This window comes from Peromyscus californicus, unplaced genomic scaffold (assembly GCF_007827085.1).
Source record: "Peromyscus californicus insignis strain IS unplaced genomic scaffold, ASM782708v3 Scaffold_9__1_contigs__length_137607984, whole genome shotgun sequence".
NCBI classification, from domain to species: Eukaryota; Metazoa; Chordata; class Mammalia; order Rodentia; family Cricetidae; genus Peromyscus; species Peromyscus californicus.
Window position 1 is genome coordinate 34,761,180 of NW_026294617.1, and position 15,781 is coordinate 34,776,960.

The 15,781-nt window shown below is 44.7% G+C and overlaps 1 protein-coding gene across 2 annotated transcripts in view; it reads left to right on the forward strand.

Annotated features, from left to right (window-relative positions):
* Positions 1-10,290: 10,290 nt before the first annotated feature.
* The window catches only part of Dclk1 (doublecortin like kinase 1), a 306,342-nt gene continuing 300,851 nt past the window's right edge, over positions 10,291-15,781 (forward strand). The window contains exons 1-2 of one of the 2 annotated variants that reach the window (XM_052730073.1): positions 10,291-10,510; positions 15,092-15,487. In XM_052730073.1, the coding sequence (XP_052586033.1) occupies positions 15,112-15,487 (376 nt within the window). In that variant the 5' untranslated portion in view covers positions 10,291-10,510; positions 15,092-15,111. The remainder of the gene's footprint in view (positions 10,511-15,091; positions 15,488-15,781) is intronic. The other variant, XM_052730072.1, reaches the window with a different exon arrangement.

Consider the following 15,781-nt stretch of genomic DNA (forward strand, 5'->3'; position numbering starts at 1 on the left):
CATTTCCTCTCCAATTCTGTCTCTCATATCTCTTTTGGCACTTTATCTAGATAATATTTTTGAGCATTCTACCTTTTCAATTGTGACTCTTATTTTTTATTTACTGTCTTCCATCTCTTTGTCTCTCTGTGTTACATCGGAGATTAACTTTTTAAATCAACTTTCTAGTGTTCTAAGTCTTTCCTTCGGCTTTGCCAGATATGCTAATAAAGCCGTTGTTTAGATTTTTAGTAATTTTTAAAGATATATTTGGTTTTTTGAAATAACCCCTTCTTGCAATCCTTTTCATAAGCCCAGTTTTAAATCATTACCTGCAATTTTAATCTTTTTTCTATCTCTTTAGTTATAAATGCATAAACCATCATGCTTTTTCTATTTATTTTTATGTATATGTGTGGGCTTCATAAGTTTATGTGCACCACACGTGCAAAGACTGCAGAGGCCGGAAGAAGGAACTGGATCCCCTCACACTGGAGTTACAGACAATTGTAAGTTTCCATGTGAATGCTGGGAATCGAACCTGGGTCCTCTGGAAGTCCAGCCAGTGTTCTTAACCATTGAGCCATCTCTCCAGACTCCTCCCCTCACACTGGAGTTACAGACAATTGTAAGTTTCCATGTGAATGCTGGGAATCGAACCTGGGTCCTCTGGAAGTCCAGCCAGTGTTCTTAACCATTGAGCCATCTCTCCAGACTCCTCCCCTCACACTGGAGTTACAGACAATTGTAAGTTTCCATGTGAATGCTGGGAATTGAACCTGGGTCCTCTGGAAGTCCAGCCAGTGTTCTTAACCATTGAGCCATCTCTCTAGACTCCATACGCATTTTTTTTTTATCTTGTAGTTGATCATACTTACCAGAGCTCATTTTAGTTTTGTTTCTCTTTGGTTCCTGCTCATGTTTATTCATAATACTCCTTGACTGGTCTATTTTGTCTTCATACCATTTTAAAACCATCCATCTATAGTCCTCAGGAAAGTCCAGCTTCATGACACCCATGTTCATGGCATGTTTCCTCAGTGAGGATTTAGTTAATTTTCCCCTACATGTCTTGTTTCGATTTAGACTGAACTGATAAGTAAGTTTCAGGTTTGGATAGTTAGCTCACAGATCCATATGAAGCCCTGCTTGTATATCTAAATGTTTTCTTTCTCTGTCTAGTACCAGACATTGAAACAGGAACACCCTGAGAGTATAGCTCTCCGAGGTCACAGCTCTTTGCAGTTTCCTGGTCAGTGTTTCAAGTTACCCATGCTTCGCCTTAAAACTGTGAGAGCTGAAGCAAAGAGCCCTCAGGTCAACCGATCTAGCTTCTTTCCCGCCTCTGTGTATATTTGCTGTTTGAACCACACCTTCTGAATTAAAAACAAATGATAACACCAACAAAAATCCCTGCAATCCTATCTTGTGACCGCCAATTTTATTGGAACTAAGGACGGACTCAGTTCCCGAGTCCCTGTCACACGCCTCTGTGGTGCACTAGGGTTTTGAAAGTTCCCAACAAGAAGAGGGAAAGCATAAGTTTCATATGCCCAGTTCTCAGAACTATTTCCTTTCCAGACTATCGAAGCAGCCAGTGTCCATGGCAACAGGAGATTAACAGAAGGATGTGTGGAGAAAGGTGCGACAACCCGTCTCTCCTCTCCAAGTGGTACCTTCAGGTGAATGCTTATCTTTTTAATCTTATAAACTCACAGGATCTTATGCAAACAGATACTTAATACAGGTTTTCTTTATCTTCATTGCCAAATAATGTTTACATTGTATGCATTTCTACAGCTCTGCTTTCCATAGACCAGAATAGTGTATTCATTCCCATCAGTACACACAGCCTAACACACGTCCTCAGTAGCAGTGTGATATTCTATAGCTCACTATATTCTGTAGCTCTATACTCAGACATTTCCCTTTTTACAAATTGGGAAAGTCCAGAAATTAGTATCTGTGTACAAAGTCTTCAAATAGATGCTTTTAATTCTGTAGGATGGTGTCTCCTGGATCCAAGGCTCTGTTTACTCACAATTTGCTTTCCAAAGAGAATATCACAGTTGTATCAGGATCTCTGTCCCTCACATTTTCACCAGAAATTCTTATCTGTCTCTCCTGTAAATGCCAGGCCAATGAGAGAAAATGAAGTTCATCTTAGTCTTGTTTACAGTAACCTGAACTTTCAGTTAGGAATCAGAAGCTTTTGTTGGTCCTATGGGTTTCAAATATTTTTTCCGAATCTGTCGTTGTCTTTTGACTTTGTATTTGACATATGGAAATTTTAATCAGCTCCATTGAGCTACAACTTATATGTGTTTAAAATTACAAATTTGGGGTATGTAATGTGGCGAGTTGTGACAAATGGATGCTGCCATGTAGCCAGAATCCAATGATGATATAGAATATTTCCTTTATCCCCCAAACTTCGTGTGTGTCCTTTACAGCCAACTTTCTCCCAGCTACAGCCCCTGTTACCACTGATTTTTTTCTTCATTTTCTAGTGTATATATATAAATTAGAGTTAAGAGTAAACTGTCTTGGGCCAGACTTCCTTCACTTAATATCTTATTTTTCTGTTTGAGAGCCATGGCATTGTGCATTGTGTGGTCCTGTTTGCCCATTTTAAATATAGTTGAATAGTATTTATTGTATGGCTATGCCACAATTTGTTTATCCATTCACCATTACCTGGACATTTGGATAAATTTTAGCCACTATGAATAAAACTTCCATGAAAATTTGCTTGCCAGCCTTCATGCCTAGGATTGGAATTGTTGGGTAGCAGAGTGGTTGTATACTTGAGAAACCAGCAAATTACTTTTCAACATATTTGTGTTACTTTGTATGTTGAGAGCGACAGTGACAAGTTCCAGCAGAGGCTCTTTTTCCTCTCCAGCACTCCATGCGTCTTACTGTGGGTTGCTGTTGGGGCTGTATTGGTGTCTCATTGTGGTTTTGTTTTGCATTCTCCTGGTGACTGATGTTGAATATTCTTATGTCCTCTTGTGTGGTGTATTGATTAGAATATCCCCCTGTTTTTATCGTTGACCTCTAAGGGATCTTTATTCTGAAATTGAGACTTTTATCAACATGCTTTGGAAAAAATTTATACTTTATATACTTTTCTTTTTCTTAAGAGTTGTATAAGAGTGCAAGTTTTAAAAGTTTGTGGAAGTCAAGTTAGTGACTTCTGTATGGTTCACAATTTGCATTTTCTTTAAATAACCTCTGTGTAGCCAGAGGTCACAAAGAGTTTATTTCCTTCATAATTTGTTTGAGAGGTTTTATAGCATCCACATTTTTTGTTATATCTGATGTGTTTTGAGTTAATTATTAGGTGGAAAATGCCAAGCATTATTATAATATCATCCCACATTTTTAAATTTAAAATTACAGTTTTGTCTTATGTACATTTGGAAGAAACAGCTTAGAAAAACGTACACATGTTTTGATTTTTTTCAAATTTATCAGCATTGGAATTATAGTAAGAGTCCCATTACTTTTTCCCAAAACTGAAGCTTGAACCCAGGGCCTATGCAAGTGCTCTCCCACTGAGCTACACACCTTACTCCCTTACAAGATCGTCTGGCCCAAGGCCCACAGACTGCATGCACCCAAGTCAGGCATGCCTGGGGCTCAACATAACATTATAAACTGAATTAAACATTATATGATTTTTTTTGAAACTCAACTGGGAAGTTCTTCACAATGAATCTTATATTCTGACACAGTGTTTTGATGCCTGGAAGATACTTTTAAGAATCTGTTTCAAGGGCTAGAGAATGACTCAATGGGTAAAGTACTTGAGGCAAAAGCATGAGGCCATGAGTTTAAATCCCTGGCATCCATGTAAAGACTCTGGGTGTGGCAGCATGCTCTAATAACTCCAGCAGTGGGGCTTAGAGATAGACAGATCTTGGAGGTGTTTGATCCTGCATCAAAAATAAGGAAGAGAAATGACTGAGAAAGATAGCCTGATGTAAGCCTCTTGTTTCCACACATAGCTTCACAGGCAAGTGCACTCACACACTTGTGTACTCAACACACTTAGCACACACATACATACACACAAATCTATTTCTAAAATTTGAAATTACACTAAAGAAAAATTAAATTTAGTTAAACTTTATATTCTACTAGACACCTTGGGATTAGTTAAAAACCTGCTCAAGGCTCTTTGACTTTATTGATGAAATTCTTCATTTGGTGGAAAGATCCAGTGAAAGGATATTTACTATTTTCTGAGCCTTAGGTTCAAAAATTTGTGGTGTTTCTGGTGAAATTTGCTGCACCCCAGTGTGTTAACCCAGTTGTTATGATTTCTTTCGTGTTATATTTGTGCTCGATAGGATCACTGAGAGTTCACAGGACATGCTAATTAGCAAAGATGCAGATTTTAATAGAAGTGCTTTCATGAATACAGTGAGTGAATTATTTGTCTCTTTAACAAACTTCTGGCAGAAGGTAGTCAAATAAAATTCCACTCTAAGTAGCAGCTATTTTTAGGTTAATTTTAGGATCCTTAAATCCTTCATTATTTGAGGGACTACTCCATAGAGGAGACTAGCCCTAGACAGCTCGGTCAGTAAATTGTTTTCTGTGAGGGCATGAAGACCTAAGCTCAATCATTAGCATCAGCATCATTTAAAACACAGGGCTTGGTGGCCTGCCCTTGTAACCCTGGCACTGAGACAGGGGGATCCTTGGGTGTCCTGACCAAGCAGCTTAGCCTTAACAGCAAGTCCCAGGGATAATGACAAATTCTCGTCTCATGAAACAAGGGCCTGATGCCCTGAGGAGCAACACCTGAGGCTGCCCTCTGCCTTCCACATGCGAGCACACACATAAACACACACCAAGTGTACAAATATACGCTTTCGAAGTATGTTTTCCAAAACTATTGCATCGAGGACAGCCTGGAAACCCACAGGACACTAATTTACACTCAGAGATGTCGTATTTAACCGACAGGCTTCCAAAGCTGTGTGGATCTGTGAGTAATGACTGAAATCTCCCTCACCCTCTCCTCTCCACTCTGACCTGGACACTGAAGTGGCTCTTACACTCTTGCCTTCTCCACTGTTCTCCACTGTTCTCTAGCGCAGCCAGAAAAGCTAGAAGCACTTTTAAATGCTCACATTGGACTGTAACAGTCTTTCTGCTTAAAACCCTTGAGTCATGCTCCTTGCTTCCTAGGAGACCCTGAAGCCTCAGTGCCTGCCAGCCTTCTCCGCGGCCGGCCGTACTCCACTCTCCCTCCCACCAGGCCCCAGCTGCCCCTTCCTGCTTGTGTTCCCCTAGTACCCACCTTCCCACCAGAACTTCACCCTGGTGTCCTTCTGATGGAAAGAGTACTCTACCCTGTGTTGTGAAGCTAGCTTTGGGTTTTATTTACATGTTACTTCTTCACTGGGCAAGGGAAAATTAAACCTCTTTTCATTCTCTCCTTCATCGTAGGACTTAAATGATGATTTGCGTAAGTATAGGTTTAACATGAGACTCCCTCTAAGCTTTGCCACAGCAGGATAAATTTCTTATAACTGTTTCTTATACCTCTCTCATGATTGAGTTACTCTTGCCAACACAGTGGCTGACATGTTGGAGAAATATAGAACTTATTTATTGGATGGATGATTGCAAAATCAGGTGCTCTGTAGATATTCATGACTTCAACATGGCACCAAGAAGGTAATCCTAGGTCTACAAATGTGAGTTTAGACACTGTTGGACCTCTCTGTACTTATTTGTCTAGCTATATAATTACCCAAGTGCACTGAGTCGCTGGAAATCCACCATTTACCTGCAGAGAGATCATGGGCAAGGCACTGACAGAGCATGCTGGGACCATGTTCCTGTTGAAAGCTTTCATTAGCAACTGAGATGAGGGCCTTGGTGCTCTGCCCATCAGCCTGATGGGCAGCTGAAGGGGCTACCCAGGTGCAAGGCATTACAATCAGAGTCCAAAAGGATCTCACAGCACAGATCAGGAAGAAGACCAAAGAACAATATATAACTTACAGGACATTTGAGAGAGAATACTGGGCTCCTCTGAATGTAACTGAGCAGATATGGAATGAGGGATTTTAAGACCTACACCTGAATGCCAAGGAGATTCTAATTCATTAGCTGAGTCAGCATATGACTCAATGGTATGCTTTTCAGGGACACTGATTTGATGTTGGGGTCCTTCATTAGAAAGTGTGTCAATGCCTTCCCTGGGTGGACCATCTTTGCTCTGCTATGTTCAGGTCCCTAGAAGCTGATGACAAGAGCCACGTGGCTGCAGGGATTTCAACTATATAATGAGAAAGAGCAGGAGGCTGAGGCTTCTGGGTAACTGAGAAGGCTTTAGGAGACCACAACGGGGGTGAGAAATATCAAGCACTAGTGAGGGCTGTTAGACTTGTTCCCTGTGCTGTAAGAGGCGGACTTGGGACAAACTGGAAAACTTCAGGGAAGTAGATCTCAGCTGCATTTGAGGAGCAGAGGTATGGCCAAGGTTCCATAGTGAGACCCTGTATGGGATGTGCTGATCACATCCTTTCCCCAAAGCTCAGGGACCATTGACGAAGAGAGGAATGAAGAGTGGGCTGGGGAGAGCTCATCTATGGGAAACTAAATTTCTCTTAGGAAAAGGGGAAAAGAGCCTTAGGAAATTGTGAGTTTATAGAGGGAGGGTTCACCAGGTTCACAAGGGGCCCTTGGTTCTTATAAAGGTCCCAAACCTCCTATAACCTGGACCTTAGCATGTTTGGAGTGCCATGCCAGAGATAAATAAGCAGTTAAAGTCATTGTTTTGAAAGATCTTGTGTAAGTTAGTGTTCCATTGGCTTACCTCAAAGCAAATAATATAGTGGGCTAGAAAGAGATGACCAGCAATTTCTGATTTTCATGAGAGAAACAATATAGTTCTAGTCACTTTGGGAGGTCAATTTCTTTTTATAATCGGGAATAATGTCAATTTATAAAAACTTCTTGAGCCAGACTTGATGGCACATACCTTTAATTCCTAGTACTAGAGAGGCACTGGCAGGCAGATCACTGTGAGTTTGAGGTTATCCTGGTGTACATGGTGAATTCCAGGCTAGCCAAGGTTCCCTAGTGAGACCCTGTGTGGGATGCGCTGATCACATCCTTCCCCCAAAGCTCAGGGACCATTGACGAAGAGAGGAATGAAGAGTGTCAGAGCCAGAGAGGGTGGTCCTTCAAGGACACAACGGGGTGGGCTGCCCGTGTGAACTCACAGTGGTCATGAAAGCTCAAGCCAGACAAAAATGTCCAGGTGAGGAGCCACCGGCACCCTCTGTTGGGAGAGAAATAATCAGGTTTTGTTTTTAAATGGTGTGACCCTGGTAGGTAGACGACATTACAGGGCAGTTGGGCAACACAAATTGGACTGGTGTTGTATGACAAAACTTAACCCTTGGGAGGTAGGTGCACCACACCTGTCTGCTTACCCAAGATAGGGAGCCCATGACAGACCAAAGTCTGGATACCCCAAAGTCTAACTTGCTGAGTTTTATAGGGGTTGGTTACTTATAGGAGCAGAAATGACTCGAAGGCAGTTGAATCCCCAAAGCCCACCGAAGCATGGGAAAAGCTGGGAAAACTCAAGCACCCTGCACAGCCTTCAGGCAGCTCAACAGGTTGGAGAGTGGCCTTCCCAAGTGACTCTGGTCTAAACCTCTTCCAGACAGGGGTCTGGTCTCCTGAGAGGCTTCTTCACAGCTTGGCTTGTCTGAGAGGGATTCTTTTTTTCTTTTTTTTGAGCCATTTACCTTCCTGCTTAAGGAGATTCCAGCAGGATGGGATGTTTCAACCTAGGAGGAAGCTGTTATGTAACAGCAGTGTGGGGGTGGTGGGGGAGGGGGGGTGGGAGGGTGGGGGGTTGGGGGGGCAGGATTTAAAAGAAAACATGAAATTGGACAGGGAGGGGAGGTCAGGGTGAATCTAGGAGAAATTATGGAATATGATCAAAATACTTTGTATGAAATTCTCAAAGAATGAAATACTAGTTTTTAAAAGAAATACAAATAAAGTTCCTTGAATTGTGTACTTACTGGTTACATTTCATTAAAATTTAGGAATTTTTAATGAACACGAATTACGTTTTCTAAAGGCTTAAGCTACCTTGGGACAGCCTTAGGCTTCACTCTAGTCAGGGTCCTGGTGTGGGTTACCCAGCCGGCTTTCCTGCTGTGACATGGCCATAGCTTGGTGGCCAGAGTGCTGCTAAGATTCCCCATTCATTTACTTGTCACTTGTATTCTCGTTTTGGGAGAGGGTAAATGATGTCTAGAGACTTTCCTACTAGAACAGTCAAGTACAATCTTGTTTCTTTATACATGTCATCTTCATTTTTCAAGTAAAGCCCCTAGGACAAAGGTAAGATGTGCTTCAGTTATGTGAAATGCTTACTAAGTTACTCTGAGAGGGCTGGAGAGATGGCTCTGTGGATAAGAGCACTCACTTCTCCTGCAGAGAACCTGGGTTCGGTGCCCAGCACCGACACAGTGGCTCACAACCACCTGTAACTCCAGTTCCAGAGGTTATGACATCCTCTTCTGGCCTCCAGGGCCACTTCACCCATGTGGTACACATACACACACACAGGCAAGCATTCATACACATAGAATTAAAATAAATAAATCATGTAGAAAATGAAATGACCTTGACAGCATGTCCAAGGCGGGTGGGGGGGGGTGGGGAGACTAGAGGAGTCTCTCTATTAGTTAGACACCTGGCAGAAATCACTCTGGGTTTGTCACAGGATAAATGGAGGCCTTGACTTCTGGTCTCAATAAAACAGGCTTGGTTTCTGCCAGTCTCTTGACTTACCCCTGGGGGCTGAGTTTTGCACTAGAATTTGAAGAAGCAGAGTGTGGCACTTTGGCACCTAGTTAATATTGGTGAGTTCATTGCGTGCTTATCCCTATTTAAAGAGCTCAAAAGTAAATATCCCATCTCTTGTTGATTATGTAACATGCATCTCATTTAGCTGCATTGTCTAACAAAGGGTAATTAGTATGAACATAATACTTGGAAAGTATATCAGAATAACTTTTAGTAATAATCAATAGTAAAATACATAACTGGGCCCAGTGGACAGGAGATAAAAAATAATTTTGAATTTTCCATTGAGCTGTTCAGAATCAGAGAAACAAACAAATGCATATATTGGTATATGTCTATGTATCGCCTAGCAGCAGTTCGCAATGTATGGATTATGACTCCTTTGGTGGTGGGGGGCTCTAACGACCTTTTACCAGGGTGACCTAAGACCATCAGAAAACACTGGTATTTACAATTTGTAACAGTAGCAAAATTATACTTATGAAGTAGCAATGAAATAATTTTGTAGTTGGGGGTCACCACAACATAAAGAACTGTATTAAATGGTTGCAGCATCAGAAAGATTGAAAACCACTAGATGTTTTTATTGTTTGTTTGTTTTAATATTCAGGCTGTATACTGAGCCATGCTAAGGCTTCAGAGAAACCCAGGATGGACTCCCAATGCCCAGACTTGGCTCCAAAGGATACTTAAATCCAGAGAAAGCTGTGAACATCTGGACTCAGAGAACATTCTTGTCTTGGGAGGGAAGGCTTGTGTAAGTTTACGGGGCTTTCCGCCCTGACAGACCGCCAATCTTGGCAGCCAAGAGGCCTCCAAGAGTAAAGTGTGACCCTTAAATATCAAAGGCTTATTGTGAAATAAAGCCCTAAGCAGGTCACCAACTCAGTCATGACTCATGTCTTGGGGTCCATCGCAGGTGATGAGTGGAATGTAGCTCTTCTCAAGTAGGAGTACTGAGGGTTAAATCAGAACACTTAACTTGAAAGATCCAGATCTGGTCCCCCGGGAGAGGTCAGGAAAAGCGGTTTTGAGGGGCGATCCCACTGGCTTCCCTAATCCTGGAAAGGGTGTATCAAACCATGATGCCATATTAGAAGATACAAGGGTGTGTGTGTCGGGGGGCAGGGGTCTCCTTCGAGGAAGGCAACCTCAATTCTGGGTCACCTTTCTGCCCTGCGCAAGTCCTGGCTCAGACCCATCTCTGTCCATATTCTCTTTTCCAGACCCTTCGGCCACCATCCAATCAGCCCCCATCCTCTGGCACGTCCTTCTAGGGACTGGGGAGGCTTCGGGGGTGTCAGGCAAGCCAGATCACCAAGATCATTGCAGCCAGGAGCCTGGCTAAAGGAGGGAGGAGGACCCTGGACGCAGCCACGGTGGGTGCGCCCTGCCAAGGAGGGCGGAGGGCGGAGCGGAGAAGGAGGGAAAGGGAGGGCGTGAGAGCGAGTGAGACACAAGAAAAGCTTGCGCGCCACCGCCCTCCTCGGGAGAGAGGCTGGAGTGAGGCTGAGCAGAGAACCGCATTTCAATGAGGACCAGCCCCGGCGCATCCGTGCACTAGCGGCTGCAACCCAGACGCCCGTGCTCCCCAGATCCAGCCGCGCCCAGCCTTGCGAGGACATCTCTAGCAGCCGGCCACAGACAACCCAGCGGCCACCCGCGACCGGTGCGTGTTTTGCCTGGGTTGGGGAAGGAGCGGGCAGGCCCCGCGGTGCCATCTGACCGCAGCTCTGGTGGCCTTAGCCAGGGTGGACCCCACTGGGCGGCAGCCGCCCCGCCCGCCGTTCCTCGAAAGGCGGCTGCCTGGGGCTGGCCAGTCTGGACCGGCCCGGAGGCGTTGTGTGCCCGCGGCCCCGGGGCTGCTGGCTCCTGCCTCTTTTGTCTGGTGCCACCCGGCTTTAAATAGGGAGTCTGGCAAGCTGGGCCCATCAGGCTTTCCATCGCCTTGTTGTTGGAGATGGAGAGTCGGGGCGGAGGAGCTGGAAGAGGTACTTGTCATTGTCAGGACTGGCTGTGGAGCTAGGACCAAGTGGGCTAGGAAGGAGTGGCTGGGCCTGGCTTCTTATTGTGTGTGCGTTCCCGAGTGCCCAGGAGAGTGGCATGTGCCTGGTGACGGGGGCTGCAGTGTGGGTGTTGCAAGTACCTTTTTGCATGGTCTCAAGTTCCTCTGGGGACAGCCAGGCAGCCTCGTGTACGAATTAGTACCTGCAGTGCTAAAAGCATGCAGAGAGGAAAAGACATTTTCTTCCTAGGGGGAGCGCACACACAGCGCCGCATTGCCCCACAAAAGAGGCTGCTTTTGAAAACCAGGTTTTGCGAGGCATCACCGCTGGATTTAGCAAGGAAATGCTAGTGGATGAGAGAAGCAACAAGATTTCATTCAAACCCGCTCCCTTTCTGACTGCACCTGTGAATGTGTGCCCAGGTTACTGTGCACACACACTCTGAGCTGCCACACTACAGGGTGTTCCGCAAACCTCCCCCCCCCAAAAAAAAAACGTGTCATGACTGTTCCTAAATATATCGCCTTTCAATGAGAAAGGAAAGTAGGGCAGCATTTCAGGTATCGAATGTTGCATGAATGCAGGTTAGGAGAAATTTCAAGAGAAGTCATATGCAGGAAAATTTAGAAGATGCTCACATCCTGTGATGTGTTGGCTTGGGGTGGTGCACGCACTCAGAAGATGCACGCGTGTGTCTTTTATTCCATGTATTTCTATTCACCTGAATCCGAATCAAACTGCTAAAATATGCCTTGGACTTCCAGATGTGGTACCTAGGGTTTATGCTAGATTCGTGTGTGTGTGTGTGTGTGTGTGTGTGTGTTTCTAAATTGCTGAAATGCTAGCTCATTCACAGAGAGAAAGGTGAATATAGCTATTCCCCAGAATGGTGAGAAATCTCACAGAGAACAATGGTGCTTTTCTGGCTTTGTGATATTTATAGGAAATGTTCACATTCTTCTCCACCCATGATTTGTGGTCTCTGTGACTGAGGGCTGTGAATACCTTCTAGGTGCCAGTACACATCTCGAGACCCCTAGCCACTCATAGTCTGTGAATGCAGGTCCGGCATGCTCTAGCCAACATCCTCTACAGGAAGTGGAAGCCCAGGGAATTTTCTTCTGGAGTTCTTAGTTCACATGTACAACTACGTCTCTGAAAGCTGAGCCAGCAGAGGTGAAGGACAGGGCACCTGTTTTCATACCACACATGACTACCGGAAGACCAACATGTGTAGGGCAGGCTTTGACCTTCACTTAGTGAAATCTGTGGCCTTGACAGCAATTTCATTTTGAGCATAGTTCTGCTTTTGGGGCACCATCTCCTCCTGCTCACTGATGGGAAGCAGGAGAGGTAATCCCTGCCCTGGATGAACCCGTGACTCAACCAAACAAGCTCTTCTCTGTTTTAAGTCATTTTTTTTTTTTCACTTCGTTTGGATTCTTGTTCCTAAAAGCATTCCCAGCTTGAACAACTGCCAATACTTCTTGGCGACTGTGAAAGGCTGAAGACCCTTGGTACTTGATTTCCATTGTCTCTGGTCACATCACTGTGCCACCCTTTGCTAGGTCTCTGTTTATTTCTTTTTGTTTATATCTACTTTGAAGGAAGCCTCTAGGAATGGAAGAATGACCAATGCCTTTAAAAAGGAAGGAAATCCAATCAAAAGCCACCTTGACCTTTATCACTTGGGGAGTTCTGAAGAGTACTGAGTGGGCTTAACATAGCAGTCTCCTCCAACCCTCCTCCCCTCCCCATCCCCTCCTCCCTCTTCCTTTCCCTCTCCCCTCCCCCTCCCCCATTTCCTCAACCCCCATTCTCAACCCACACACCTTTTTGAAGACAGATTACTTAACAAATATATGGACAAAGTAGGAGCAGGTACCAATATCGGAGCAGAATTTTGGTTCTGTTGTGCAGCTAACACCTACAGGATTGGTCCCAGTGGTGACTGTTTTGAAGTTATTTACTTCAAAATCAACAAAACCACTTCACAGCTTGTAGAGTTTTAATGAAGATGCAAAATTAGATTATGATTGATTATTTGAGACATGAGAGTCAGTTTTTCTGTTGGAAGAGAAGATGCACTGAACTCGAACTGAGATTTTAATCCTACTGTGATCCCTTTGTGTCCCCTTTCCCCGCCCAGGCCTCTCAGTGGACTTTCCAACACAAGAGCTCCTGGTTGGTTAGGTGTTCAGCACAAAGTCACCGAGTTACACAGGTGTGATAGCTTCAAAACTCATGTTTTCTGTGGGACCAGGGCATAGTGTTAGAGGGCTGAGGGCAAAGAGCACCTACTTTGGAATCAAGAGAAATCAAACTTGAAAATTCATCTCCCTCAACTGTAAGTTGGAGACTCTGGGTAAATTCGGTTTTCCAGATCTAGCTTTGATGAGACTAGCTGCCTCGTGTGAGTTTTAGAAGAGGTTTTTGTTTGTGTCGATTTTAGCGCATTATATAACTGATCACTGAATCCTAGGGTCACTGTATCCTAGACACCAATTTTACTTCATTTCTGGACTGCAAATTCTCTAGCTATGATTTTGTGTATGAATTTTCTTACTACAAGTTTTAGTTCATCAACTAACTAATTAATTTAGAGCTTTTTGAGACAGGGTCTCATGTAGCCCAGGTTGACCCTGGAACTTACTATGTAGCTGAAGATGGCCCATCATGCTTGGTTTACCACAAATTTTAAATTAAATTGATTCGTTCAACTGATACATAAACTTTTGTGTAAGCCCACTCTGAATGGCTCAGGGGTCAATTTGCTGAAAGTGAAAGGCTAGTCGCAAGTAGTAGTTTTGTTGAGTTTGGGGAAGCGTCCCATCAGTGACTTGGGAAGTACAAGGGAGCTTGGTTCTTCCTTCAGACTTCTATCACACTTACAGTCTATTTCAGTGTGTCTGGAATTTTGTCATTAAAAATGTATCCTGAGGCTTTTCCACTTTCCAGATTGTTGGGCTGAAACTCTGATCTTCCCGCAAGGAGGAAAATTCTTTATCACTTAGCTTCTAGCAAGAATGGCTTTATCCAATAAGCAGCTTGCTGCCGCAGGGCCCCAGAGGAAGCAGACTGGGGACTGTGGCCGTTCAGATCTCCTTTCCAGAGGCTCATGGTATGGCAGTCAGGTGCCTCCCGTGCAAGAGGAGGTAGGAGAAGGCTCTGTCTCCACTCGTTATCTCTGGGCCAGGGTCAGGAATAGAAAGCATACTTTATTTAAACAAACCTGTGCTCATCGCATGCAGGCTTTGTGTGTATTAGTAGTTAATACGAATGATGAAGTAGGTGCTAGTCTTATTCCTCTTTGTAGCGGAGTTTTACAGGTGCCAATCAAGTAGATTTCTGAGGTTATATAGTTAATACTGGGTCAGGAGTGTTCGACAGCCTCAATGAACCACAGAGATAGAGTGACCCTTAGGCGGACAGCGAACTATGTTGCCAAGTAAACACATCTTTCATTTTCCCCCTTCCCGATCCTTTCCCTCCCTCTCCTCACCTTCCTCTTGTCTCCCCACTCCTCTTCCTCTCACCCGCCCTCTTTATTGCCATCTTCTCTTTTTAGCCCATTTTATTACCAAGAACAAGCAAAAGGTCTGAGGGGAGGTCACTTTTTAGCATATGGGATACGTGTTTATGTTCAAAGTCTTCCTTAAAAAGTAGGTAGAACCTCCCATTGATTCAATTTCTTCTCCACTTGGCCGTAGGGAGCACACACTAATTAAAGCGCCTACAGTCTGACCACCAAATGCTACCCGCTTCATTTCCCCAGCCTGCTCATTTTTCTACCTGCCTATGGGATTGGCACACTACCTGGGCACAGCTCATAGGAACCATCAGGCAAAGCTGGAGTGTGGGAGTGGGGAAGGGCGTTCCTGATTGAAATATCTCTCAACTGTATTACTCAGAGAAACGTAAGGGGAAATACCCCGGGCCTCAGTTTCTCCACTTAGAAATATGCAGGTGACACCTTGAGAGGGTATGACGACGGCAGCCTGAGGGATGGTAGGCAGACAGCGGTGGGAGTGTGTATAACCAAACTCTGGTTGAGTAATAGGCTGTTAGCACTGAGATCTGCTTTTTTTTTTTCTGTTCCTTGCTTATCCTCCTCCTTTTTATCTCCCACTCCACAACCCAAATACATCACCAGTCACAGCCATGTTTCCTCCCAGCTGCTCTCAGAGCCTCTCAACCCACGAGCTTCAGGTAACCCGGTCTATGTCTCTTTCTGGGGCTTGCAGGTTCCACGCACAAGCCAGTCATGTCGTTCGGCAGAGATATGGAGTTGGAGCATTTTGATGAGCGGGACAAGGCGCAGAGGTACAGCCGGGGGTCCCGGGTGAACGGTCTGCCCAGCCCCACACACAGTGCCCACTGCAGCTTCTACCGCACCCGCACGCTGCAGACGCTCAGCTCCGAGAAGAAAGCCAAGAAGGTTCGATTCTACAGGAATGGTGACCGCTACTTCAAAGGGATTGTGTACGCCATCTCCCCAGACCGCTTCCGATCCTTCGAGGCCCTGCTGGCTGATTTGACCCGAACTCTCTCGGATAATGTGAATTTGCCCCAGGGGGTGAGAACCATCTACACCATCGATGGACTCAAGAAGATCTCCAGCCTGGACCAGCTGGTGGAAGGTGAGCTTTTGAGAGCCTCTGGGGACCCTGCAGGCCACTGAGGCCACTGAGGGTCACTTATCTGTTAGCCCATGCCTAGGAGCCTCTTACTGCTTAACATGTTTAAGTTTCCTGTTCTGTGAAAAATGAAAAGAAAGAGAATGGTAATTAGCCAGTTTATCCCCTAATAATGACAGGCAGAAGGAAAAGGTGTCAACTCCCAAAGCATCCTGTCTGCTTTCTCAAACCCATGTCCTGTTAATCTTAAAAGCTCCTTTTTGTGTCCTCAGCTGCACAGTTCAGTGGTCTTTCTAA